At 42.0% G+C, this 27,079-nt stretch overlaps 2 protein-coding genes and 1 long non-coding RNA gene across 3 annotated transcripts in view; 2 read left to right on the forward strand and 1 right to left on the reverse strand.

The window, feature by feature from the left end:
- Nucleotides 1–4,228, forward strand: part of LOC306982575 (phospholipid-transporting ATPase ABCA1-like) — a 105,391-nt gene extending 101,163 nt beyond the window's left edge. Inside the window, exons 50-51 of the mRNA XM_079582549.1 lie at nt 2,548–2,791; nt 3,891–4,228. Coding sequence (XP_079438675.1) covers nt 2,548–2,791; nt 3,891–4,019 — 373 coding nt within the window. The 3' untranslated portion in view covers nt 4,020–4,228. The remainder of the gene's footprint in view (nt 1–2,547; nt 2,792–3,890) is intronic.
- Nucleotides 4,229–7,772: 3,544 nt separating this feature from the next.
- Nucleotides 7,773–8,196, forward strand: LOC306982578. Its single transcript, XR_013794217.1, has 3 exons — nt 7,773–7,911; nt 7,978–8,043; nt 8,076–8,196. It is a non-coding gene; the product is annotated as an uncharacterized lncRNA (long non-coding RNA).
- Nucleotides 8,076–27,079, reverse strand: part of LOC306982570 (TBC1 domain family member 9B-like) — a 46,090-nt gene continuing 27,086 nt past the window's right edge. Inside the window, exons 13-24 of the mRNA XM_079582543.1 lie at nt 22,944–23,146; nt 22,762–22,844; nt 22,344–22,470; nt 21,265–21,363; nt 21,129–21,197; nt 16,610–16,853; nt 15,758–15,823; nt 12,324–12,392; nt 11,638–11,685; nt 11,510–11,548; nt 11,339–11,436; nt 8,076–8,610 (exon numbers count right to left, since the gene is read on the reverse strand). Coding sequence (XP_079438669.1) covers nt 8,212–8,610; nt 11,339–11,436; nt 11,510–11,548; nt 11,638–11,685; nt 12,324–12,392; nt 15,758–15,823; nt 16,610–16,853; nt 21,129–21,197; nt 21,265–21,363; nt 22,344–22,470; nt 22,762–22,844; nt 22,944–23,146 — 1,544 coding nt within the window. The 3' untranslated portion in view covers nt 8,076–8,211. The remainder of the gene's footprint in view (nt 8,611–11,338; nt 11,437–11,509; nt 11,549–11,637; nt 11,686–12,323; nt 12,393–15,757; nt 15,824–16,609; nt 16,854–21,128; nt 21,198–21,264; nt 21,364–22,343; nt 22,471–22,761; nt 22,845–22,943; nt 23,147–27,079) is intronic.

Raw genomic sequence — 27,079 nt, forward strand, 5'->3', positions numbered from 1 at the left:
TCTTTTCTTATGGTCCGTTTCTCCACAGGTTTGGGGACAGTTAGGGTCAGGGTTAGGCCTCGTGTCCGTCTTTTCTCACCCTCCGTTGCTCCACAGGTTTGGGGACAGTTAGGGTCAGGGTTAGGCCTGGTGTCTGTCTTTTCTTATGGTCTGTTTCTCCACAGGTTTGGGGACAGTTAGGGTCAGGGTCAGGCCTGGTGTCCGTCTTTTCTTATGGTCTGTTTCCTCACAGGTTTGAGGACAGTTAGGGTCAGGGTTAGGCCTCGTCTCCGTCTCTTCTTATGGTCTGTTTCCTCACAGGTTTGGGGACAGTTAGGGTCAGGGTTAGGCCTCGTCTCCGTCTTTTCTTATGGTCTGTTTCCTCACAGGTTTGAGGACAGTTAGGGTTAGGGTTAGGCCTCGTGTCCGTCTTTTCTTATGGTCTGTTTCTCCACAGGTTTGGGGACAGTTAGGGTCAGGGTTAGGCCTCGTCTCCGTCTTTTCTTATGGTCTGTTTCCTCACAGGTTTGGGGACAGTTAGGGTCAGGGTTAGGCCTCGTGTCCGTCTTTTCTTATGGTCTGTTTCCTCACAGGTTTGAGGACAGTTAGGGTTAGGGTTAGGCCTCGTGTCCGTCTTTTCTTATGGTCTGTTTCCTCACAGGTTTGGGGACAGTTAGGGTTAGGGTTAGGCCTCGTGTCCGTCTTTTCTTATGGTCTGTTTCCTCACAGGTTTGAGGACAGTTAGGGTCAGGGTTAGGCCTGGTGTCCGTCTTTTCTTATGGTCTGTTTCTCCACAGGTTTGGGGACAGTTAGGGTCAGGGTTAGGCCTCGTCTCCGTCTTTTCTCATGGTCTGTTTCCTCACAGGTTTGGGGACAGTTAGGGTTAGGGTTAGGCCTCGTCTCCGTCTTTTCTTATGGTCTGTTTCCTCACAGGTTTGAGGACAGTTAGGGTTAGGGTTAGGCCTCGTGTCCGTCTTTTCTTATGGTCTGTTTCCTCACAGGTTTGGGGACAGTTAGGGTCAGGGTTAGGCCTGGTGTCCGTCTTTTCTTATGGTCTGTTTCCTCACAGGTTTGGGGACAGTTAGGGTTAGGGTTAGGCCTCGTCTCCGTCTTTTCTTATGGTCTGTTTCCTCACAGGTTTGGGGACAGTTAGGGTCAGGGTTAGGCCTGGTGTCCGTCTTTTCTTATGGTCTGTTTCTCCACAGGTTTGGGGACAGTTAGGGTCAGGGTTAGGCCTGGTGTCCGTCTTTTCTTATGGTCTGTTTCCTCACAGGTTTGGGGACAGTTAGGGTCAGGGTTAGGCCTGGTGTCCGTCTTTTCTTATGGTCTGTTTCTCCACAGGTTTGGGGACAGTTAGGGTCAGGGTTAGGCCTGGTGTCCGTCTTTTCTTATGGTCTGTTTCTCCACAGGTTTGGGGACAGTTAGGGTCAGGGTTAGGCCTGGTGTCCGTCTTTTCTTACGGTCTGTTTCCTCACAGGTTTGAGGACAGTTAGGGTCAGGGTTAGGCCTCGTGTCCGTCTTTTCTTATGGTCTGTTTCCTCACAGGTTTGAGGACAGTTAGGGTCAGGGTTAGGCCTCGTGTCCGTCTTTTCTTATGGTCTGTTTCCTCCACAGGTTTGAGGACAGTTAGGGTCAGGGTTAGGCCTCATGTCCGTCTCTTCTTATGGTCTGTTTCTCCACAGGTTTGAGGACAGTTAGGGTCAGGGTTAGGCCTCGTGTCCGTCTCTTCTTATGGTCTGTTTCCTCCACAGGTTTGAGGACAGTTAGGGTCAGGGTTAGGCCTCGTGTCCGTCTCTTCTTATGGTCTGTTTCCTCACAGGTTTGGGGACAGTTAGGGTCAGGGTTAGGCCTCGTGTCCGTCTTTTCTTATGGTCTGTTTCCTCACAGGTTTGGGGACAGTTAGGGTCAGGGTTAGGCCTCGTCTCCGTCTTTTCTTATGGTCTGTTTCCTCACAGGTTTGGGGACAGTTAGGGTCAGGGTTAGGCCTGGTGTCCGTCGTTTCTTATGGTCTGTTTCCTCCACAGGTTTGGGGACAGTTAGGGTCAGGGTTAGGCCTCGTCTCCGTCGTTTCTCACCCTCCGTTGCTCCACAGGTTTGGGGACAGTTAGGGTCAGGGTCAGGCCTCGTCTCCGTCTCTTCTCACCCTCCGTTGCTCCACAGGTTTGGGGACAGTTAGGGTCAGGGTTAGGCCTGGTGTCCGTCGTTTCTTATGGTCTGTTTCTCCACAGGTTTGGGGACAGTTAGGGTCAGGGTTAGGCCTGGTGTCCGTCGTTTCTTATGGTCTGTTTCTCCACAGGTTTGGGGACAGTTAGGGTCAGGGTTCGGCCTCGTGTCCGTCGTTTCTCACCCTCCGTTGCTCCACAGGTTTGGGGACAGTTAGGGTCAGGGTTAGGCCTCGTGTCCGTCGTTTCTCACCCTCCGTTGCTCCACAGGTTTGAGGACAGTTAGGGTCAGGGTTAGGCCTCGTCTCCGTCGTTTCTAACCCTCCGTTGCTCCACAGGTTTGGGGACAGTTAGGGTCAGGGTTAGGCCTCGTCTCCGTCTCTTCTCACCCTCCGTTCCTCCACAGGTTTGGCGACGGCTACACCATCGTCCTGCGCGTGGCCGGCCCGGACCCGGACCTGGTGCCGGTGCAGAAGTTCATCGAGTCGGAGCTTCAGGGCAGCATCCTGAAGGAGCGGCACAGGAACATGCTGCAGTACCAGCTGCCCTCACGCCTCACCTCCCTCGCCCACATCTTCAACGTCCTGTCGGAGAACAAGAGCGTCCTGAGGATCGAGGACTATTCTGTCAGCCAGACCACACTGGACCAGGTACTACTACTACTGTATACTACTATATACTACTATATACTACTACTGTATACTACTACTACTATATACTACTACTACTGTATACTACTACTACTGTATACTACTACCCTATATACTACTGCTACTATAAACTACTGCTACCATATACTACTGCTACCATATACTACTGCTACCATATACTTCTACTACCACATACTTCTACTACCATATACCACTACCAGGGGCGGACTGGCCACATGTCCATTCTGGAAGAGCACAGAAGGGCCACCGCCTCAACCGAGCTTTACCCAAATCTAAAAGTTAAAAAGAAAAGCATCAAAATAGTGAGAAAAAGAGGAAAACACAGACAAAAAAACACAACGAAAAATAATAAAAAATTCAACAAAAATGTGACAAAAAATCAATAAAAATGTGACAAAAAATCAATAAAAATGTGACAAAAAATCAATAAAAATGTGACAAAAAATAAATAAAAATGTGACAAAAAATCAATAAAAATGTGACAAAAAATCAACAAAAATGTGACAAAAAATCAATAAAAATGTGACAAAAAAGTGACAAAAATTCAACAAAAATGTGACAAAAAATCAATACAAATGTGACAAAAAAGTGACAAAAATTCAATAAAAATGTGACAAAAATGTGACAAAAAATCAATAAAAATGTGACAAAAATGTGACAAAAATTCAATAAAAATTTGACAAAAATTCAATAAAAATGTGACAAAAAAGAAAGAAAAAAAAACATACCAAATGTGACCCAACACAGCAACAGCGCGAGGAAAAAGGTCAGTTTTGTGGGTCTTAGCTTTCAAATGAGGTGTTACACAGCCAGAAGAGGACAGAATGCATTTGGTTAAGGCGGGGGGTCAGAGGTTAAAATATGTATCTGTGGAAGTGTCACATTTACGCTAATTTGGGCCAGACTGGTCAGAGTCCAGGGCTGGTTCTCAGTCCCAGTCCAGCCCTGACTAATACTACCATATACTACTACTACCATATACTACTACTACCATATACTACTACTACCACATACTACTGAATATGAATGACTACCATATACTTCTGCCTAATGAATAAATGACTGCTCTTTGTCGCAGGTTTTCGTGAACTTCGCCAAAGACCAGAGCGACGACTACCACTCCAAAGACGCCTCGGTGCGACGCAAAGAGGCGGCGCTCGCTGCCGTCGCCGTCGACCTATCACACGACGAGGAGACCGTCATGTGACCCCTCCCGGACTGTAGACCCCGCCCCCTTCGAGCCAGTCAATGCAAAAACACAGAGACGTTTGTAGAAAAGTGTTGAAACTTGAACGAGCGCTGCCTTTTAGAAACTGTTCCAATCATTTCAGAGAATCTTCACTGTTGATTTGTGTTTTTTTAAATGCTGTTATTTATGTGAAATCCAGACGGGGCGTGTCGGGTCCGAGCTCTGACGCTGAACCTGAACCAAACTCTGACTCCAGTATTGAATGTTTCCTGAGGCACTGAGCGAGTCCACAGGTTCTCCAGGTGCTCTCGGGTCACTCCGTCCGGTTCTGAACCTGCTGCTGATTTTCCAGCTCTGGCCTTCGTGGTTAAGGGGCGGGGCTTCAGAGCGCAGACCCGAGCGTCCCGGCACAAGAGGAAGTTGATTCTGTAGTTTTTTTATGTGAAAGAATAAATACCTCGAACCAGAGTCTTTGTCTCAGTGTTTGACACAAACGAGCCGAGGAACGAGCGCTCATGTAGATATTATATATATATATATATTATATACGATGTTCTATCAGTCCTGCAGGCGCCAAAACCAGTGAACCGTTTGGAGGTTATTAGTGTGATGTTCCAGCTCTTCTGAGTTTTAGAGATTGACTCATTGTGATGACAAAAAAGTGACAAAAATTCAATAAAAAAAGTGACAAAAATTCAATAAAAAAGTGACAAAAATTCAACAAAAATGTGGCAAAAATTCAACAAAAAAGTGACAAAAATTCAACAAAAAAGTGACAAAAATTCAACAAAAAAGTGACAAAAATTCAATAAAAAAGTGACAAAAATTCAATAAAAAAGTGACAAAAATTCAATAAAAAAGTGACAAAAATTCAACAAAAAATTGACAAAAACTGAATAAAAAAGTGACAAAAACTCAATAAAAAAGTGACAAAAATTCAATAAAAAAGTGACAAAAATTCAACAAAAAATTGACAAAAACTCAATAAAAAAGTGACAAAAACTCAATAAAAAAGTGACAAAAATTCAAAATTGTGAAAGAATAAATACCTCGAACCAGAGTCTTTGTCTCAGTGTTTGACACAAACGAGTCGAGGAACGAGCGCTCATGTAGATATTATATACGATGTTCTATCAGTCCTGCAGGCGCCAAAACCAGTGAACCGTTTGGAGGTTATTAGTGTGATGTTCCAGCTCTTCTGAGTTTTAGAGATTGACTCATTGTGATGACAAAAAAGTGGCAAAAATTCAACAAAAAAGTGGCAAAAATTCAACAAAAAAGTGGCAAAAATTCAACAAAAAAGTGACAAAAATTCAATAAAAAAGTGACAAAAATTCAACAAAAAAGTGGCAAAAATTCAACAAAAAAGTGACAAAAATTCAACAAAAAAGTGACAAAAATTCAACAAAAAAGTGGCAAAAATTCAATAAAAAAAGTGACAAAAATTCAATAAAAAAGTGTCAAAAAAGTGACAAAAATTCAACTAAAAAGTGACAAAAATTCAGCAAAAAAGTGACAAAAATTCAACAAAAAAGTGACAAAAATTCAATAAAAAGTGACAAAAATTCAAAATTGTGAAAGAATAAATACCTCGAACCAGAGTCTTTGTTTCAGTGTTTTACACAAACGAGCCGAGGATCGAAGACGTTTTCACTTCCTGGTCTGAAGATGAGGCTCCTCCCACACCTGCTGCAGATCAATCACACGGTTTCAGGAACGTGAACATTTCAAACAGAAGAAGAAGCTCTGGTGTTTGAGATGATTTATTGAATAAGGAACAGATCAGTGGACATTGGTCATGTGACATCAGTAAAAACAGTGAAAGGCAGTGTCAGAATTAAACAGGTCATTCTCTCAGTAATGGCGCCCCCTGGAGGCAGTGCATGAAATGACTTTTACAGAGACACATCAAATACTTATTTTAAGAATCTCTGCACAAACGCGTGACTCCCGACGTTCTGACGGTCAGCGGGAACGAAGTGTCGGGAGAGACGCTCTTCACGAGTCGCTCTTCACATCGCAGAATCTACGAGTCGCTCCGGCTTCAGGCTTTGTTCTTGACTCTCGTGTTATTTATTAGAGATGCACCGATCCGAAACGGGGGTTTGAGAATCTGCAGATTCTCCAAACCAGGAGACTTTTCTCTTTCTAACGAGATGTTTTCAGTTATAGGCGACTAATAAAGTGCAATGGAAAACATTAACAATAGGCAATAGCAACTAGCATTAGCATGTTGCCACTAGCTTTAGCATGTTGCCGCTAGCATTAGCATGTTAACCACTAGCTTTGCATGTTGCCACTAGCATTAGCATGTTAACCACTAGCATTAGCATGTTAACCACTAGCATTAGCATGTTAACCACTAGCATTAGCATGTTGCCACTAGCTTTAGCATGTTGCCACTAGCTTTAGCATGTTGCCGCTAGCATTAGCATGTTGCCACTAGCTTTAGCATGTTGCCGCTAGCATTAGCATGTTAACCACTAGCATTAGCATGTTGCCACTAACTTTAGCATGTTGCCACTAGCATTAGCATGTTAACCACTAGCATTAGCATGTTAACCACTAGCTTTAGCATGTTACCGCTAGCATTAGCATGTTGCCACTAGCTTTAGCATGTTGCCACTAGCTTTAGCATGTTACCGCTAGCAATAGCATGTTGCCACTAGCATTAGCATGTTGCCATTAGCTTTAGCATGTTGCCACTAGCATTAGCATGTTGCCACTAGCATTAGCATGTTGCCACTAGCTTTAGCATGTTACCGCTAGCATTAGCATGTTGCCACTAGCTTTAGCATGTTACCGCTAGCATTAGCATGTTGCCACTAGCTTTAGCATGTTAACCACTAGCATTAGCATGTTAACCACTAGCATTAGCATGTTGCCACTAGCTTTAGCATGTTGCCACTAGCTTTAGCATGTTGCTTTAGCATGTTGCCATTAGCTTTAGCATGTTGCCACTAGCATTAGCATGTTAACCACTAGCATTAGCATGTTAACCACTAGCATTAGCATGTTGCCACTAGCTTTAGCATGTTACCGCTAGCATTAGCATGTTGCCACTAGCTTTAGCATGTTAACCACTAGCATTAGCATGTTACCGCTAGCATTAGCATGTTGCCACTAGCTTTAGCATGTTAACCACTAGCATTAGCATGTTAACCACTAGCATTAGCATGTTGCCACTAGCTTTAGCATGTTGCCACTAGCTTTAGCATGTTGCTTTAGCATGTTGCCACTAGCTTTAGCATGTTGCCACTAGCTTTAGCATGTTGCCACTAGCATTAGCATGTTGTCACTAGCATTAGCATGTTGCCACTAGCATTAGCATGTTGCCACTAGCATTAGCATGTTGTCACTAGCTTTAGCATGTTGCCACTAGCTTTAGCATGTTGCCACTAGCTTTAGCATGTTGCCACTAGCATTAGCATGTTAACCACTAGCATTAGCATGTTGCCACTAGCTTTAGCATGTTGCCACTAGCTTTAGCATGTTGCCACTAGCTTTAGCATGTTGCCACTAGCTTTAGCATGTTGCTTTAGCATGTTGCCACTAGCTTTAGCATGTTGCCACTAGCTTTAGCATGTTGCCACTAGCATTAGCATGTTGTCACTAGCATTAGCATGTTGCCACTAGCATTAGCATGTTGCCACTAGCATTAGCATGTTGTCACTAGCATTAGCATGTTACCACTAGCATTAGCATACTGTTAGCATAGTGACTGAGCAGGTTCTGTTCACTGTTTAGTGAAACTTGTGTTTATAAAGCGACAAAACCGACAACTCAGTATCGGATATTTGTACCCGATATTTGATCTGGTATCGGCTCCGATATCCGATACCAAAATCAGATTGGTGCATCCCTATTATTTATGTAAATATATTCATGTTCTCATTTCAGAATTAACCAGGTCTAGCTCGGGTCTAAACCAGGTCTAAACCAGGTCTAAACCAGGTCTAAACCGGGCCTAAACCAGGTCTAACCCAGGTCTAAACCAGGTCTAAACCAGGTCTAAACCAGGTCTAAACCGGGTCTAAACCGGGTCTAAACCAGGTCTAAACCAGGTCTAACCAGGTCTAGCCCGGGCAGGGTCCACATGAGCGCGGCTCGAGTCCCGGCTCGTGTTTCGGTGCAGGCGTGTGAGACTCGGTGACTCGGTGACAGTTGGTCCCTGATACACATTAATAAACAGTTTATAAACAGTCTGGGATCATTTGAACGCCTCAGACTCGGACTCCTTCCTGCTCCTCGCCGCGGCGGCCATCTTGTCCTTGCCGGCGGCCATCTTGTCCCGGAGCTGGGCCTTCCTCTCGAAGAAGTCGACGAGCGGCGTCTCCGTGAGCAGCGACGCCAGAACCTGCTCGAAACTGATGGACCAGTCGGCGTCCGGCGCCCGGCCCTGCGAGGGGGCGGGGCTGGGGGCGGGGCCGGGCTCCGCGGGCGTCTGGGCGGGGCTGGGGGCGGGGCTGTGATTGGTGAAGCGTTTGGCCACTTCCCCGATGCGCAGCAGCAGCGAGGCCACGGTGGCGATGGAGTGATACAACTGCTGCTCACACGGGTCTTCAGAGAACATGCAGTACAGAGTCTTACAGAGCTCGATGAACTGCTCCTGCAACAGACAAGGAGCAGTACTTTTACTACTACTGCAGGTACTACAGGTACTACAGGTACTACTAAAACTACTACAGGTACTACAGGTACTAATACTGCAGCTGTTTATCAGAGAACATGCAGTACAGAGTCTTACAGAGCTCGATGAACTGCTCCTGCAACAGACAGGGAGCAGTACTTTTACTACTACTACAGGTACTACAAAAACTACTACAGGTACTAATACTGCAGCTGTTTATCAGAGAACATGCAGTACAGAGTCTTACAGAGCTCGATGAACTGCTCCTGCAACAGACAAGGAGCAGTACCTTTACTACTACTACAGGTACTACAGGTACTACAGGTACTACAGGTACTACAGGTACTACTAAAACTACTACAGGTACTACAGGTACTGCAGGTGCTACAGGTACTACTAAAACTACTACAGGTACTAATACTGCAGCTGTATATCAGAAAACATGCAGTACAGAGTTCTGGATTCTGAACTGCTGATGTTTGTGTTACAGTCACACAAACACAAACATCTCCAAAAGCCTCCAGTATAAATAAATCAAAGCTTCCTTGAGGACAGAGACCTTAGTTCTCCCAGACCTGACCCATTGTGTAGAATTGTGGGGGAAACACTTAACACGGGGGGGCAATTCATTTCCATAAGGCTGAATATAATAACTCAAACTTATTCTGCAACTTTATTGTATACATTGTGTATTTTGAATATCTGATATTGGTGTTTAGTCGGACTATTATTTTCTGTAAATATTTACCCATATCAAGCCAAAGAAGCGCACGTGTGAGCAAAGACACAATTGAACCTTAAATCATTAGAGAAACGAGCGGTTGTGCTTTAGTTTCCTTTAGTTTAGTTTCCTTACCATTGTGTTAGGGCTGCTCGATTATTGAAAAAATAATAATCACGATTATTTTTGTCATAATTGAAATCACGATTATTCAAACGATTATTTGTTGCCTTTAAAAAAATCCATCAAAAAAAGAAAAAAATCCATCAAAAAAAGAAAAAAATCCATCAAAAAAGTGACAAAAATCCATCAAAAAAGTGACAAAAATCCATCAAAAAAGTGACAAAAATCCATCAAAAAAGTGACAAAAATCCATCAAAAAAGTGACAAAAATCCATCAAAAAAGTGACAAAAATCCATCAAAAAAGTGACAAAAATCCATCAAAAAAGTGACAAAAATCCATCAAAAAAGTGACAAAAATCCATCAAAAAAGTGACAAAAATCCATCAAAAAAGTGACAAAAATCCATTAAAAAAGTGACAAAAATCCATCAAAAAAAAGACAAAAATCCATCAAAAAAGTGACAAAAATCCATCAAAAAAGTAACAAAAATCCATCAAAAAAGTGACAAAAAATCCATCAAAAAAGTGACAAAAATCCATCAAAAAAGTAACAAAAATCCATAAAAAAAAAGACAAAAATCCATCAAAAAAGTGACAAAAATCCATCAAAAAAGTGACAAAAATCCATCAAAAAAGTGACAAAAATCCATCAAAAAAGTGACAAAAATCCATTAAAAAAGTGACAAAAATCCATCAAAAAAGTGACAAAAATCCATCAAAAAAGTGACAAAAATCCATCAAAAAAGTGACAAAAATCCATCAAAAAAGTGACAAAAATCCATCAAAAAAGTGACAAAAATCCATCAAAAAAGTGACAAAAATCCATCAAAAAAGTGACAAAAATCCATCAAAAAAGTGACAAAAATCCATCAAAAAAGTGACAAAAATCCATTAAAAAAGTGACAAAAATCCATCAAAAAAAAGACAAAAATCCATCAAAAAAGTGACAAAAATCCATCAAAAAAGTAACAAAAATCCATCAAAAAAGTGACAAAAAATCCATCAAAAAAGTGACAAAAATCCATCAAAAAAGTAACAAAAATCCATAAAAAAAAAGACAAAAATCCATCAAAAAAGTGACAAAAATCCATCAAAAAAGTGACAAAAATCCATCAAAAAAGTGACAAAAATCCATCAAAAAAGTGACAAAAATCCATTAAAAAAGTGACAAAAATCCATCAAAAAAGTGACAAAAATCCATCAAAAAAGTGACAAAAATCCATCAAAAAAGTGACAAAAATCCATCAAAAAAGTGACAAAAATCCATTAAAAAAGTGACAAAAATCCATCAAAAAAGTGACAAAAATCCATCAAAAAAGTGACAAAAATCCATCAAAAAAATGACAAAAATCCAGCAAAAAACTGACAAAAATCCATCAAAAAAGTGACAAAAATCCATCAAAAAAATGACAAAAATCCAGCAAAAAACTGACAAAAATCCATCAAAAAAGTGACAAAAATCCATCAAAAAAATGACAAAAATCCATCAAAAAAGTGACAAAAATCCATCAAAAAAATGACAAAAATCCAGTAAAAAGTGACAAAAATCCAGCAAAAAAGTGGATTTTTGACAAAAATGACAAAAATCCAGCAGAAAAAATGACAAAAATCCAAAAATTAAAAAAAAAAAAAGTGAAAAAAAAAAAAAAAGTGAAAAAAATATAATCGATTATTTGCGATTATGCTAATTTTGTAATCGTTTACTGTTGTAATCGAAATCGTAATCGAATTTCGATCAATTGCACAGCCCTACATTGTGTTCAATTACCTGTTGTGTGAAGCTCGTCGTGTCAACATTAATGAGAAATAAATAACTGAATAATACTAGTTACAAGCGCTGCTCTTCCTGGGGGGAGTCGGTACCTGGTTCATGCGCGGCAGGTCCTTGATGCTCTCCTTCCTGGGCTCCTGCTCTCTGGCCCACTGTCTCAGGTAGAAGCGATAATCCTTCACCTTCTCGTCTGAAACACCACACACTTCCTCACACCCCGGTCCTGACCAGCGCCACATAAATCACAGATGAAGTGAGTTTACCTTTCTTCTCTGAGGTTTCTCCCTCACTTTTCTCCTCAGCTGCAAAAAACACAAAGTCGTCACTGAATAAAGACAGTAAAGAAAACAGAGAAAAGAGACGAGAACGACCGGAGAGAAAAGGAACAAACCTGGACTCGCCGCCTGCCTCCTGTCATCAGCAGAAGGAAAGGAAGCATCTGAGGACGGAAGGAAGGAAGGAAGGAAGGAGAGGAAGAGAGGAAGGAGAGGAAGAGAGGAAGGGAGGAAGAGAGGAAGGAGAGGAAGGAAGGAAGGAAGCAAGGAGGGAAGGGAGGAAGGGGAGGAAGAGAGGAAGGAAGGAAGCAAGGAGGGAAGGGAGGAAGGAAGAGAGGAAGGAAGGAGAGGAAGAGAGGAAGGAGAGGAAGAGAGGAAGAGAGAGAGGAAGGAGAGGATGGAAGGAAGGAAGGAAGGAGAGGAAGAGAGGAAGGAAGGAAAGTGGGAAGGACAGTGAGGGAGGAGAGGAAGGAATCAAGGAGGGAGGGGAGGAAGAACAGGGAGGGAGAAGGAGACAAAATCAGACAAAAGTTATGTGTAATATGACATGGACTTTTGATTCTTACGATTCTGACCAATCAGGCGACAGGAAGCGAAAGGCCCGGGTACATTTTTATGGCGAGATGCTTGAGGTGAAAACAGATTTTTTGCCTCATAGTTGTGATAAAACGTTTACACTTGAATATGTTTGTGTTGTTTTCTCCTGCAGCATCTCGCCTTAAAGGAGGAAGAACCCCTCGTGTTAAAGCAGAGGATGATCCGACCTCTGTGAGAGTCAGGCTTTATTCATCCAGGGTCGTACCTTTGTTGTTGTTGTGAGTGAAAAAGCTCGCGGCCTCTTCAGCTGACTCCGCCTCCTCCGGAATGAGCGCTGAGGAGACAGCGAGACACAAGAGTCACGAGAGTAACAAGAGTAACGAGAGTCACGAGAGTCACGAGAGTCACGAGAGTCAGACACAGATTTATGTCGCGGCACATTCTAGAACTGGACAACGCAGTCGCCCCAGTGTTTCCTGTTTGGCCTTTCACAGTAAAACAATAATAAGCAGCACTGGGATGACTCAGTTATTATGTTTATCTATTTAAATTAACTATTATCTATTAACATAAACTATTATCTACTAATATGAACTATTATCTATTAACATGAACTATTATCTATTAACATAAACTATTATCTATTAACATGAACTATTATCTATTAACATGAAATATTATCTATTAACATGAACTATTATCTATTAACATGAACTATTATGTATTAACATAAACTATTATCTATTAACATAAACTATTATCTATTAACATGAACTATTATGTATTTAAATTAACTATTATCTATTAACATGAACTATTATCTATTAACATGAACTATTATCTATTAACATGAACTATTATCTATTAACATGAACTATTATCTATTAACATGAACTATTATCTATTAACATAAACTATTATCTATTAACATGAACTATTATCTATTAACATAAACTATTATCTATTAACATAAACTATTATCTATTAACGTGAACTATTATCTATTAACAAAAACTATTATCTATTAACATGAACTATTATCTATTAACATAAACTATTATCTATTAACATAAACTATTATCTATTAACATGAACTATTATCTATTAACATGAACTATTATCTATTAACATGAACTATTATCTATTAACATGAACTATTATCTATTAACATGAACTATTATCTATTAACATGAACTATTATCTATTAACATAAACTATTATCTATTAACATAAACTATTATCTATTAACATAAACTATTATCTATTAACATGAACTATTATCTATTAACATAAACTATTATCTATTAACATAAACTATTATCTATTAACGTGAACTATTATCTATTAACATGGACTATTATCTATTAACATGAACTATTATCTATTAACATAAACTATTATCTATTAACATAAACTATTATCTATTAACATAAACTATTATCTATTAACATGAACTATTATCTATTAACATAAACTATTATCTATTAACATAAACTATTATCTATTAACATAAACTATTATCTATTAACATGAACTATTATCTATTAACATAAACTATTATCTATTAACATAAACTATTATCTATTAACGTGAACTATTATCTATTAACATGGACTATTATCTATTAACATAAACTATTATCTATTAACATGAACTATTATCTATTAACATGAACTATTATCTATTAACATAAACTATTATCTATTAATATGAACTATTATCTATTAACATAAACTATTATCTATTAACGTGAACTATTATCTATTAACATGGACTATTATCTATTAACATAAACTATTATCTATTAATATGAACTATTATCTATTAACATAAACTATTATCTATTAACGTGAACTATTATCTATTAACATGGACTATTATCTATTAACATAAACTATTATCTATTAACATAAACTATTATCTATTAACATGAACTATTATCTATTAACATAAACTATTATCTATTAACATAAACTATTATCTATTAACGTGAACTATTATCTATTAACAAAAACTATTATCTATTAACATGAACTATTATCTATTAACATAAACTATTATCTATTAACATAAACTATTATCTATTAACATGAACTATTATCTATTAACATGAACTATTATCTATTAACATGAACTATTATCTATTAACATGAACTATTATCTATTAACATGAACTATTATCTATTAACATGAACTATTATCTATTAACATGAACTATTATCTATTAACATAAACTATTATCTATTAACATAAACTATTATCTATTAACATAAACTATTATCTATTAACATGAACTATTATCTATTAACATAAACTATTATCTATTAACATAAACTATTATCTATTAACGTGAACTATTATCTATTAACATGGACTATTATCTATTAACATAAACTATTATCTATTAACATGAACTATTATCTATTAACATGAACTATTATCTATTAACATAAACTATTATCTATTAACATGAACTATTATCTATTAACATGGACTATTATCTATTAACATAAACTATTATCTATTAACATAAACTATTATCTATTAACATAAACTATTATCTATTAACGTGAACTATTATCTATTAACATGGACTATTATCTATTAACATAAACTATTATCTATTAACATGAACTATTATCTATTACCATGAACTATTAACATGAACTATTATCTATTAACATGAACTATTATCTATTAACATGAACTATTATCTATTAACATGAACTATTATCTATTACCATGAACTATTAACATGAACTATTATCTATTAACATGAACTATTATCTATTAACATGAACTATTATCTATTAACATGAACTATTATCTATTAACATTAACTATTATCTATTAACATAAACTATTATCTATTAACATGAACTATTTCCTATAAACATGAACTATTATCTATTAACATAAACTATTATCTATGAACATGAACTATTATCTATTACCATGAACTATTAACATGAACTATTATCTATTAACATGAACTATTATCTATTAACATGAACTATTATCTATTAACATGAACTATTATCTATTAACATGAACTATTATCTATTAACATTAACTATTATCTATTAACATAAACTATTATCTATTAACATGAACTATTTCCTATAAACATGAACTATTATCTATTAACATGAACTATTATCTATTAACATGAACTATTATCTATTAACATAAACTATTATCTATTAACGTGAACTATTATCTATTAACATGAACTATTATCTATTAACATGAACTATTATCTATTAACATGAACTATTATCTATTAACATGAACTATTATCTAATAACATGAACTATTATCTATTAACATAAACTATTATCTATTAACATGAACTATTATCTATTAACATGAACTATTATCTAATAACATGAACTATTATCTATTAACATAAACTATTATCTAATAACATGAACTATTATCTATTAACATAAACTATTATCTATTAACATGAACTATTATCTATTAACATTAACTATTATCTATTAACATGAGCTATTATGTAATAACATGAATTATTAACTAATAACACAAATTATTATCTATTAATTAATTAACTATTATCGATTAAACTTTAAGGGAGGCGTGTCTTTAAAGGAGGCGTGTCTTTAAAGGAGACGTGTCTTTAAAGGAGGCGTGTCTTTAAAGGAGGCGTGTCTTTAAAGGAGGCGTGTCTCCTACCTGGTGGAAGGTGCAGCTTGTAGAGCAGCTTGAGCTTCTCAGTGAGGTCTCCATGGAACATCACAGCTGAAAGAAAACAGAGCTGTAACGATTGTGGAAGGTCAGGGTTAAGGTTCTTTAGTCAGTAGAAGGTCAGGGTTAAGGTTCTTTAGTCAGTAGAAGGTCAGGGTTAAGGTTCTTTAGTCAGTAGAAGGTTAGGGTTAAGGTTCTTTAGTCAGTAGAAGGTCAGGGTTATGGTTCTTTAGTCAGTACAAGGTCAGGGTTATGGTTCTTTAGTCAGTAGAAGGTCAGGGTTAAGGTTCTTTAGTCAGTAGAAGGTCAGGGTTAGGGTTATTTAGTCAGTAGAAGGTCAGGGTTAGGGTTATTTAGTCAGTAGAAGGTCAGGGTTATGGTTCTTTAGTCAGTACAAGGTCAGGGTTATGGTTCTTTAGTCAGTAGAAGGTCAGGGTTAAGGTTCTTTAGTCAGTAGAAGGTCAGGGTTAAGGGTCTTTAGTCAGTAGAAGGTCAGGGTTATGGTTCTTTAGTCAGTAGAAGGTCAGGGTTATGGTTCTTTAATCAGTAGAAGGTCAGGGTTAAGGTTCTTTAGTCAGTAGAAGGTCAGGGTTAGGGTTATTTAGTCAGTAGAAGGTCAGGGTTAAGGTTCTTCTGTCAATATAAGGTCAGGGTTAGGGGTTAGGGTTCTATAGTCAGAGGGTTAGGGGTTAGGGTTCTATAGTCAGAGGGTTAGGGGTTAGGGTTCTATAGTCAGAGGGTTAGGGGTTAGGGTTCTATAGTCAGAGGGTTAGGGGTTAGGGTTCTATAGTCAGAGTGACGGTTCTTTTGTCAGAGTAACGGTTCTTCGGCGGCTCTTACTCAGGGGACAGATGAACTCCTTGAAGTTCACCAGTCCGTCCTGGTTCTGGTCCTGCAGTCTGAAGAGGCGGGCGGCCATGATGTGGGCGTGGCTGTTCCATCTCCACGGCGACAGCTCGATGATCAGCTGACTGAAGTGGCCGTGGTCCACACGGTGCTGCTCCAAATACGGCACCACCAGATCAGGACCAGCAGAACCGGGAGTCGGGCCCGGACCCCAGTAACAGCTGCTCATGTGTTTGGACTGAGGACAGACAAGTACTCAGATACTCAAGTACTGGGATACTCATGTACTTAGATACTCATGTGTTTGGACTGAGGACAGACAGATACTCAGATACTCAAGTACTGGGATACTCAGATACTCATGTGTTTGGACTGAGGACAGACAAGTACTCAGATACTCAAGTACTCAGATACTCAAGTACTTAGATACTCAAGTACTCAGAAACTCAAGTACTTAGATACTCAAGTACTTAGATACTCCAGTACTGGGATACTCAGATACTCAGATACTCAGATACTCAAGTACTCAGATGCTCATGTACTGGGATACTCAGATACTCAAGTACTTAGATACTCATGTACTGGGATACTTATGTACTGGGATACTCGTGTACTGGGATACTCGTGTACTGGGATACTTATGTACTGGGATACTTATGTACTGAGATACCCGTGTACTGGATACTCGTGTACTGGGATACTTATGTACTGGGATACTCGTGTACTGGGATACTCGTGTACTGGGATACTTATGTACTGGGATACTTATGTACTGAGATACTCGTGTACTGGGATACTCGTGTACTGGGATACTCGTGCACTGGGATACTCGTGTACTGGGATACTTGTGTACTGAGATACTTGTGTACTGAGATACTTGTGTACTGGGATACTCGTGTACTGAGATACTCGTGTACTGGGATACTCGTGTACTGAGATACTCGTGTACTGGGATACCCGTGTACTGAGATACTCGTGTACTGGGATACTTGTGTACTGAGATACTTGTGTACTGGGATACTCGTGTACTGGGATACTCGTGCACTGGGATACTTATGTACTGGGATACTCGTGTACTGGGATACTCGTGTACTGGGATACTCATGTACTGAGATACTCGTGTACTGAGATACTCGTGTACTGGGATACTCGTGTACTGAGATACTCGTGTACTGAGATACTCGTGTACTGGGATACTCATGTACTGGGATACTCAGATACTCGTGTACTGAGATACTCGTGTACTGGGATACTCAGATACTCGTGTACTGAGATACTCATGTACTGGGATACTCAGATACTCGTGTACTGAGATACTCGTGTACTGGGATACTCGTGTACTGGGATACTCAGATACTCGTGTACTGAGATACTCATGTACTGGGATACTCAGATACTCGTGTACTGAGATACTCGTGTACTGGGATACTCGTGTACTGGGATACTCATGTACTCAGATACTCGTGTACTGGGATACTCGTGTACTGGGATACTCGTGTACTGGGATACTCGTGTACTGGGATACTCATGTACTGGGATACTCGTGTACTGGGATACTCGTGTACTGAGATACTCGTGTACTGGGATACTCGTGTACTGAGATACTCGTGTACTGGGATACTCGTGTACTCAGATACTCGTGTACTGGGATACTCGTGTACTGGGATACTCGTGTACTGGGATACTCGTGTACTGAGATACTCGTGTACTGAGATACTCGTGTACTGGGATACTCGTGTACTGGGATACTCGTGCACTGGGATACTCGTGTACTGGGATACTCGTGTACTGAGATACTCGTGTACTGAGATACTCGTGTACTGGGATACTCGTGTACTGAGATACTCATGTACTGGGATACTCAAGTACTTAGATACTCAAGTACTGGGATACTCGTGTACTGAGATACTCGTGCACTGGGATACTCGTGTACTGAGATACTCATGTACTGGGATACTCGTGTACTGAGATACTCAAGTACTGGGATACTCGTGTACTGAGATACTCGTGCACTGGGATACTCGTGTACTGAGATACTCATGTACTGGGATACTCGTGTACTGAGATACTCGTGTACTGGGATACTCGTGTACTGGGACACTCGTGTACTGGGATACTCGTGTACTGGGATACTCGTGTACTGAGATACTCGTGTACTGAGATACTCGTGTACTGGGATACTCGTGTACTGAGATACTCATGTACTGGGATACTCAAGTACTTAGATACTCAAGTACTGGGATACTCGTGTACTGAGATACTCGTGTACTGGGACACTCGTGTACTGGGATACTCATGTACTGGGATACTCGTGTACTGGGATACTTGTGTACTGAGATACTCGTGTACTGAGATACTCATGTACTGGGATACTTGTGTACTGAGATACTCGTGTACTGAGATACTCATGTACTGGGATACTTGTGTACTGAGATACTCGTGTACTGGGATACTTGTGTACTGAGATACTCGTGTACTGGGATACTTGTGTACTGAGATACTCATGTACTGGGATACTTGTGTACTGAGATACTCGTGTACTGAGATACTCATGTACTGAGATACTCATGTACTGGGATACTCATGTACTGGGATACTCGTGTACTGGGATACTTGTGTACTGAGATACTCGTGTACTGAGATACTCGTGTACTGGGATACTCGTGTACTGGGATACTTGTGTACTGAGATACTCGTGTACTGAGATACTCGTGTACTGAGATACTCATGTACTGGGATACTCATGTACTGGGATACTCGTGTACTGGGATACTTGTGTACTGAGATACTCGTGTACTGAGATACTCGTGTACTGGGATACTTGTGTACTGAGATACTCGTGTACTGAGATACTCGTGTACTGGGACACTCGTGTACTGGGATACTCATGTACTGGGATACTCATGTACTGGGATACTCGTGTACTGAGATACTCGTGTACTGGGATACTCAGATACTCGTGTACTGGGATACTCGTGTACTGAGATACTCGTGTACTGGGATACTCGTGTACTGAGATACTCGTGTACTGGGATACTCAGATACTCGTGTACTGGGATACTCGTGTACTGGGATACTCGTGTACTGAGATACTCGTGTACTGGGATACTCAGATACTCGTGTACTGGGATACTCGTGTACTGGGATACTCGTGTACTGGGATACTCGTGTACTGGGATACTCGTGCACTGGGATACTCGTGTACTGGGATACTCGTGTACTGAGATACTCGTGTACTGAGATACTCGTGTACTGGGATACTCGTGTACTGGGATACTCGTGTACTGAGATACTCATGTACTGGGATACTCATGTACTGGGATACTCGTGTACTGGGATACTCGTGTACTGGGATACTCGTGTACTGAGATACTCGTGTACTGAGATACTCGTGTACTGAGATACTCGTGTACTGAGATACTCGTGTACTGGGATACTCGTGTACTGAGATACTCGTGTACTGAGATACTCGTGTACTGAGATACTCGTGTACTGAGATACTCGTGTACTGAGATACTCGTGTACTGAGATACTGGTGTACTGGGATACTCGTGTACTGGGATACTCATGTACTGGGATACTCATGTACTGGGATACTCGTGTACTGAGATACTCGTGTACTGAGATACTCGTGTACTGGGATACTCGTGTACTGGGATACTCGTGCACTGGGATACTCGTGTACTGGGATACTCGTGTACTGAGATACTCGTGTACTGGGATACTCATGTACTGGGATACTCATGTACTGGGATACTCGTGTACTGGGATACTCGTGCACTGGGATACTCGTGTACTGGGATACTCGTGTACTGAGATACTCGTGTACTGAGATACTCGTGTACTGAGATACTCGTGTACTGGGATACTCGTGTACTGGGATACTCGTGCACTGGGATACTCGTGTACTGGGATACTCGTGTACTGAGATACTCGTGTACTGAGATACTTGTGTCCTGGGATACTCAGATACTCGTGTACTGGGATACTCGTGTACTGGGATACTCGTGTACTGGGATACTCAGATACTCGTGTACTGGGATACTCGTGTACTGGGATACTCAGATACTCATGTACTGGGATACTCGTGTACTGGGATACTCGTGTACTGGGATACTCAGATACTCGTGTACTGGGATACTCGTGTACTGGGATACTCAGATACTCATGTACTGGGATACTCGTGTACTGGGATACTCGTGTACTGGGATACTCAGATACTCGTGTACTGGGATACTCGTGTACTGGGATACTCAGATACTCGTGTACTGGGATACTCGTGTACTGGGATACTCAGATACTCGTGTACTGGGATACTCAGATACTCGTGTACTGGGATACTCGTGTACTGAGATACTCGTGTACTCAGATACTCATGTACTGGGATACTCAGATACTCATGTACTGAGATACTCGTGTACTCAGATACTCATGTACTGGGATACTCAGATACTCGTGTACTGGGATACTCAGATACTCGTGTACTCAGATACTCATGTACTGGGATACTCACCTTGAAGAGACAGTAAAGCTCCTCCAGTTCGTCTGTGGAAAAGGCCGACTCAGTCATGACGGCTCTGACCTGAAACAGAACATCCGTGAGGTCCTGCTCCTGCACTACCTGAAGCTTTAACATGAAGAAGACTGACCACGCTCCTCTGCGCCGTGTCCTCCAGACTCTGGATCACCTTCAGACGCTGCTTGAACCTCATCTGCTCAATGACGTCAGCGCGGAGACCTCCGAACCTCTGAGGAGGAACCACAGGGTCAGGGAGAGAGGAGGAACCACAGGGGTCAAAGAGGAGGAGACAAGGAGAGAGGAGGAACCACAGGGTCAGGGAGAGAGGAGGAACCACAGGGGTCAAAGAGGAGACGAGGAGAGAGGAGGAACCACAGGGTCAGGGAGGAGGAACCACAGGGTCAGGGAGGAGACGAGGAGAGAGGAGGAACCACAGGGTCAGGGAGGAGGAACCACAGGGTCAGGGAGGAGACGAGGAGAGAGGAGGAACCACAGGGTCAGGGAGGAGGAACCACAGGGTCAGGGAGGAGACGAGGAGAGAGGAGGAACCACAGGGTCAGGGAGGAGGAACCACAGGGTCAGGGAGGAGACGAGGAGAGAGGAGGAACCACAGAGACGAGGAGAGAGGAGGAACCACAGAGACGAGGAGAGAGGAGAAAGGAGGAACCACAGGGTCATTTTTTGTCATTTTTTGTCATTTTTTTGTCATTTTTGTCATTTTTTGTCACATTTTTGTCATTTTTTGTCTTTTTTTTGTCAATTTTTGTCATTTTTTTGTCACCCTGTAGGACTCCTCCTCACCCTGTAGGACCCCTTCTCACCCTATTGGACCCCTCCTGACCTGGTAGAACCCCTCCTCACCTGGTAGGACCCCCTCCTCACCCTGTAGGACCCCCTCCTCACCCTGTAGGACCCCCTCCTCACCCTGTAGGACCCCTCCTCACCCTGTAGGACCCCCTCCTGACCTGGTAGGACCCCTCCTCACCCTGTAGGACCCCTCCTCACCCTGTAGGACCCCCTCCTGACCTGGTAGGACCCCTCCTCACCCTGTAGGACCCCTCCTCACCCTGTAGGACCCCCTCCTGACCTGGTAGGACCCCTCCTCACCCTATAGGACCCCTCCTCACCCTGTAGGACCCCCTCCTGACCTGGTAGGACCCCTCCTCACCCTGTAGGACCCCTCCTCACCCTGTAGGACCCCCTCCTCACCTGGTAGGACTCCTGGATGAGGCTGAAGACGTCGATCTGAGGCCCTGGAGGCTCCTCTGAGGACACGGCTGAGTGCAGCACTGGGATGTGCTCGTCTGCCTCACGGTTCACCACGTTTTCCAGGAACCTGCCCAGAGAAAGAGTCCAGTGAGAGGAGCCTGCAGACCAGATGTTCTTCACTATGAACCTGCCCAGAGAAAGAGTCCAGTGAGAGGAGCCTGCAGACCAGAGCAGATGTTGACCAGGGAGGGCCATGACCAGGGAGGGCCATGACCAGGACCAGACAATTTTGTTTAAGTTATGTTCTTATTTACCGTGAGATCAATATCGTATCGTATCGTGAGCTTCTGATATCGTTACATCCCGAGCAGACACGGGGAGAACATGCAAACTCCACACAAAGTCAGGTGAGTGTTACCTGCCCAGAACTGTCATGGCCTCCCCTTCATCGTTACAGGCGAAAAGAGCCTCCATGTTGTCAAAGAGAACGGACAGCGCCACCTACAGGACACACACACACATGTATATAATAACCTGTGGGATCTGTTCAGGTAGAGCAGCCCTAAAGTTCAGTGTGTTCTGCTGTGATCTGTTTGGTACCTGGAAGATGACGGTGATGCCGTCGCAGAAGAAGGCGTCCATGAGCACCGTGGCGCTGTAGAAGGGCAGCGCCGAGAGGAACAATGTGAGGAACCAGGACAGAGAGATGGAGGAGAGCACGCCCAGGTTCTGCATGTGTTCGTACAGAGGAGCCAGCTGCGTCTGTGTGAGCTCCTCGAACACGCCCTGATCCACCAGAGCTCCTGAAGACACCAGAGAGAAGGTCTTAAACATGACTAAAGAACCAGAGGAGACCAGAGAGAAGGTCTTTAACGTGACTAAAGGACCAGAGGAGACCAGAGAGAAGGTCTTTAACATGACTAAAGGACCAGAGGAGACCAGAGAGAAGGTCTTTAACATGACTAAAGGACCAGAGGAGACCAGAGAGGGTCTTAAACATGACTAAAGGACCAGAGGAGACCAGAGAGGGTCTTAAACATGACTAAAGAACCAGAGGAGACCAGAGAGAAGGTCTTTAACATGACTAAAGGACCAGAGGAGACCAGAGAGAAGGTCTTTAACATGACTAAAGGACCAGAGGAGACCAGAGAGAGGGTCTTTAACATGACTAAAGGACCAGAGGAGACCAGAGAGAAGGTCTTTAACATGACTAAAGGACCAGAGGAGACCAGAGAGAGGGTCTTAAACATGACTAAAGGACCAGAGGAGACCAGAGAGAAGGTCTTTAACATGACTAAAGGACCAGAGGAGACCAGCGAGAGGGTCTTTAACATGACTAAAGGACCAGAGGAGACCAGAGAGGGGGTCTTTAACATGACTAAAGGACCAGAGGAGACCAGAGAGAAGGTCTTAAACATGACTAAAGGACCAGAGGAGACCAGAGAGAAGGTCTTAAACATGACTAAAGGACCAGAGGAGACCAGAGAGAAGGTCTTAAACATGACTGAAGGACCAGAGGAGACCAGAGAGAAGGTCTTAAACATGACTAAAGGACCAGAGGAGACCAGAGAGAAGGTCTTAAACATGACTAAAGGACCAGAGGAGACCAGAGAGAAGGTCTTAAACATGACTAAAGGACCAGAGGAGACCAGAGAGAAGGTCTTAAACATGACTAAAGGACCAGAGGAGACCAGAGAGAGGGTCTTAAACATGACTAAAGGACCAGAGGAGACCAGAGAGAGGGTCTTAAACATGACTAAAGGACCAGAGGAGACCAGAGAGAAGGTCTTTAACATGACTAAAGGACCAGAGGAGACCAGAGAGAAGGTCTTTAACATGACTAAAGGACCAGAGGAGACCAGAGAGAAGGTCTTTAACATGACTGAAGGACCAGAGGAGACCAGAGAGAAGGTCTTAAACATGACTAAAGGACCAGAGGAGACCAGAGAGGGTCTTAAACATGACTGAAGGACCAGAGGAGACCAGAGAGAAGGTCTTAAACATGACTGAAGGACCAGAGGAGACCAGAGAGAAGGTCTTTAACATGACTAAAGGACCAGAGGAGACCAGAGAGAAGGTCTTTAACATGACTAAAGGACCAGAGGAGACCAGAGAGAAGGTCTTTAACATGACTAAAGAACCAGAGGAGACCAGGGAGAAGGTCTTAAACATGAATAAAGGACCAGAGGAGACCAGAGAGAAGGTCTTTAACATGACTAAAGGACCAGAGACCAGAGAGAAGGTCTTTAACATGACTAAAGAACCAGAGGAGACCAGAGAGAAGGTCTTTAACCTGACTAAAGGACCAGAGGAGACCAGAGAGAAGGTCTTTAACATGACTAAAGGACCAGAGGAGACCAGAGAGAAGGTCTTTAACATGACTAAAGAACCAGAGGAGACCAGGGAGAAGGTCTTAAACATGAATAAAGGACCAGAGGAGACCAGAGAGAAGGTCTTTAACATGACTAAAGGACCAGAGACCAGAGAGAAGGTCTTTAACATGACTAAAGAACCAGAGGAGACCAGAGAGAAGGTCTTTAACCTGACTAAAGGACCAGAGGAGACCAGAGAGAAGGTCTTTAACATGACTAAAGGACCAGAGGAGACCAGAGAGAAGGTCTTTAACATGACTAAAGAACCAGAGGAGACCAGGGAGAAGGTCTTAAACATGAATAAAGGACCAGAGGAGACCAGAGAGAAGGTCTTTAACATGACTAAAGAACCAGAGGAGACCAGAGAGAAGGTCTTAAACATGACTAAAGGACCAGAGGAGACCAGAGAGAAGGTCTTTAACATGACTAAAGGACCAGAGGAGACCAGAGAGAAGGTCTTAAACATGACTAAAGGACCAGAGGAGACCAGAGAGGGTCTTAAACATGACTGAAGGACCAGAGGAGACCAGAGAGAAGGTCTTAAACATGACTGAAGGACCAGAGGAGACCAGAGAGAAGGTCTTTAACATGACTAAAGGACCAGAGGAGACCAGAGAGAAGGTCTTTAACATGACTAAAGGACCAGAGGAGACCAGAGAGAAGGTCTTTAACATGACTAAAGAACCAGAGGAGACCAGGGAGAAGGTCTTAAACATGAATAAAGGACCAGAGGAGACCAGAGAGAAGGTCTTTAACATGACTAAAGGACCAGAGACCAGAGAGAAGGTCTTTAACATGACTAAAGAACCAGAGGAGACCAGAGAGAAGGTCTTTAACCTGACTAAAGGACCAGAGGAGACCAGAGAGAAGGTCTTTAACATGACTAAAGGACCAGAGGAGACCAGAGAGAAGGTCTTTAACATGACTAAAGAACCAGAGGAGACCAGGGAGAAGGTCTTAAACATGAATAAAGGACCAGAGGAGACCAGAGAGAAGGTCTTTAACATGACTAAAGAACCAGAGGAGACCAGAGAGAAGGTCTTAAACATGACTAAAGGACCAGAGGAGACCAGAGAGAAGGTCTTTAACATGACTAAAGGACCAGAGGAGACCAGAGAGAAGGTCTTAAACATGACTAAAGGACCAGAGACCAGAGAGAGTCTTTAACATGACTAAAGGACCAGAGGAGACCAGAGAGGGTCTTAAACATGACTAAAGGACCAGAGGAGACCAGAGAGAAGGTCTTAAACATGACTAAAGGACCAGAGGAGACCAGAGAGAGTCTTTAACATGACTAAAGGACCAGAGGAGACCAGAGAGAGAGTCTTAAACATGACTAAAGGACCAGAGGAGACCAGAGAGAGGGTCTTAAACATGACTAAAGGACCAGAGGAGACCAGAGAGAAGGTCTTTAACATGACTAAAGGACCAGAGGAGACCAGAGAGAAGGTCTTTAACATGACTAAAGGACCAGAGGAGACCAGAGAGAGGGTCTTTAACATGACTAAAGGACCAGAGGAGACCAGAGAGAGAGTCTTAAACATGACTAAAGGACCAGAGGAGACCAGAGAGAAGGTCTTTAACATGACTAAAGGACCAGAGGAGACCAGAGAGAGGGTCTTAAACATGACTAAAGGACCAGAGGAGACCAGAGAGAAGGTCTTTAACATGACTAAAGGACCAGAGGAGACCAGAGAGAAGGTCTTTAACATGACTAAAGGACCAGAGGAGACCAGAGAGAGGGTCTTAAACATGACTAAAGGACCAGAGGAGACCAGAGAGAGGGTCTTTAACATGACTAAAGGACCAGAGGAGACCAGAGAGAAGGTCTTTAACATGACTAAAGGACCAGAGGAGACCAGAGAGAAGGTCTTTAACATGACTAAAGGACCAGAGGAGACCAGAGAGAAGGTCTTAAACATGACTAAAGGACCAGAGGAGACCAGAGAGAGGGTCTTTAACATGACTAAAGGACCAGAGGAGACCAGAGAGAGGGTCTTTAACATGACTAAAGGACCAGAGGAGACCAGAGAGAAGGTCTTTAACATGACTAAAGGACCAGAGGAGACCAGAGAGAGGGTCTTTAACATGACTAAAGGACCAGAGGAGACCAGAGAGAAGGTCTTTAACATGACTAAAGGACCAGAGGAGACCAGAGAGAAGGTCTTTAACATGACTAAAGGACCAGAGGAGACCAGAGAGAAGGTCTTAAACATGACTAAAGGACCAGAGGAGACCAGAGAGAAGGTCTTTAACATGACTAAAGGACCAGAGGAGACCAGAGAGAAGGTCTTAAACATGACTGAAGGACCAGAGGAGACCAGAGAGAAGGTCTTTAACATGACTAAAGGACCAGAGACCAGA

The sequence above is a fragment of the Gobius niger genome, assembly GCF_951799975.1.
Source record: "Gobius niger genome assembly, chromosome: 24".
Lineage (NCBI taxonomy): Eukaryota > Metazoa > Chordata > Actinopteri > Gobiiformes > Gobiidae > Gobius > Gobius niger.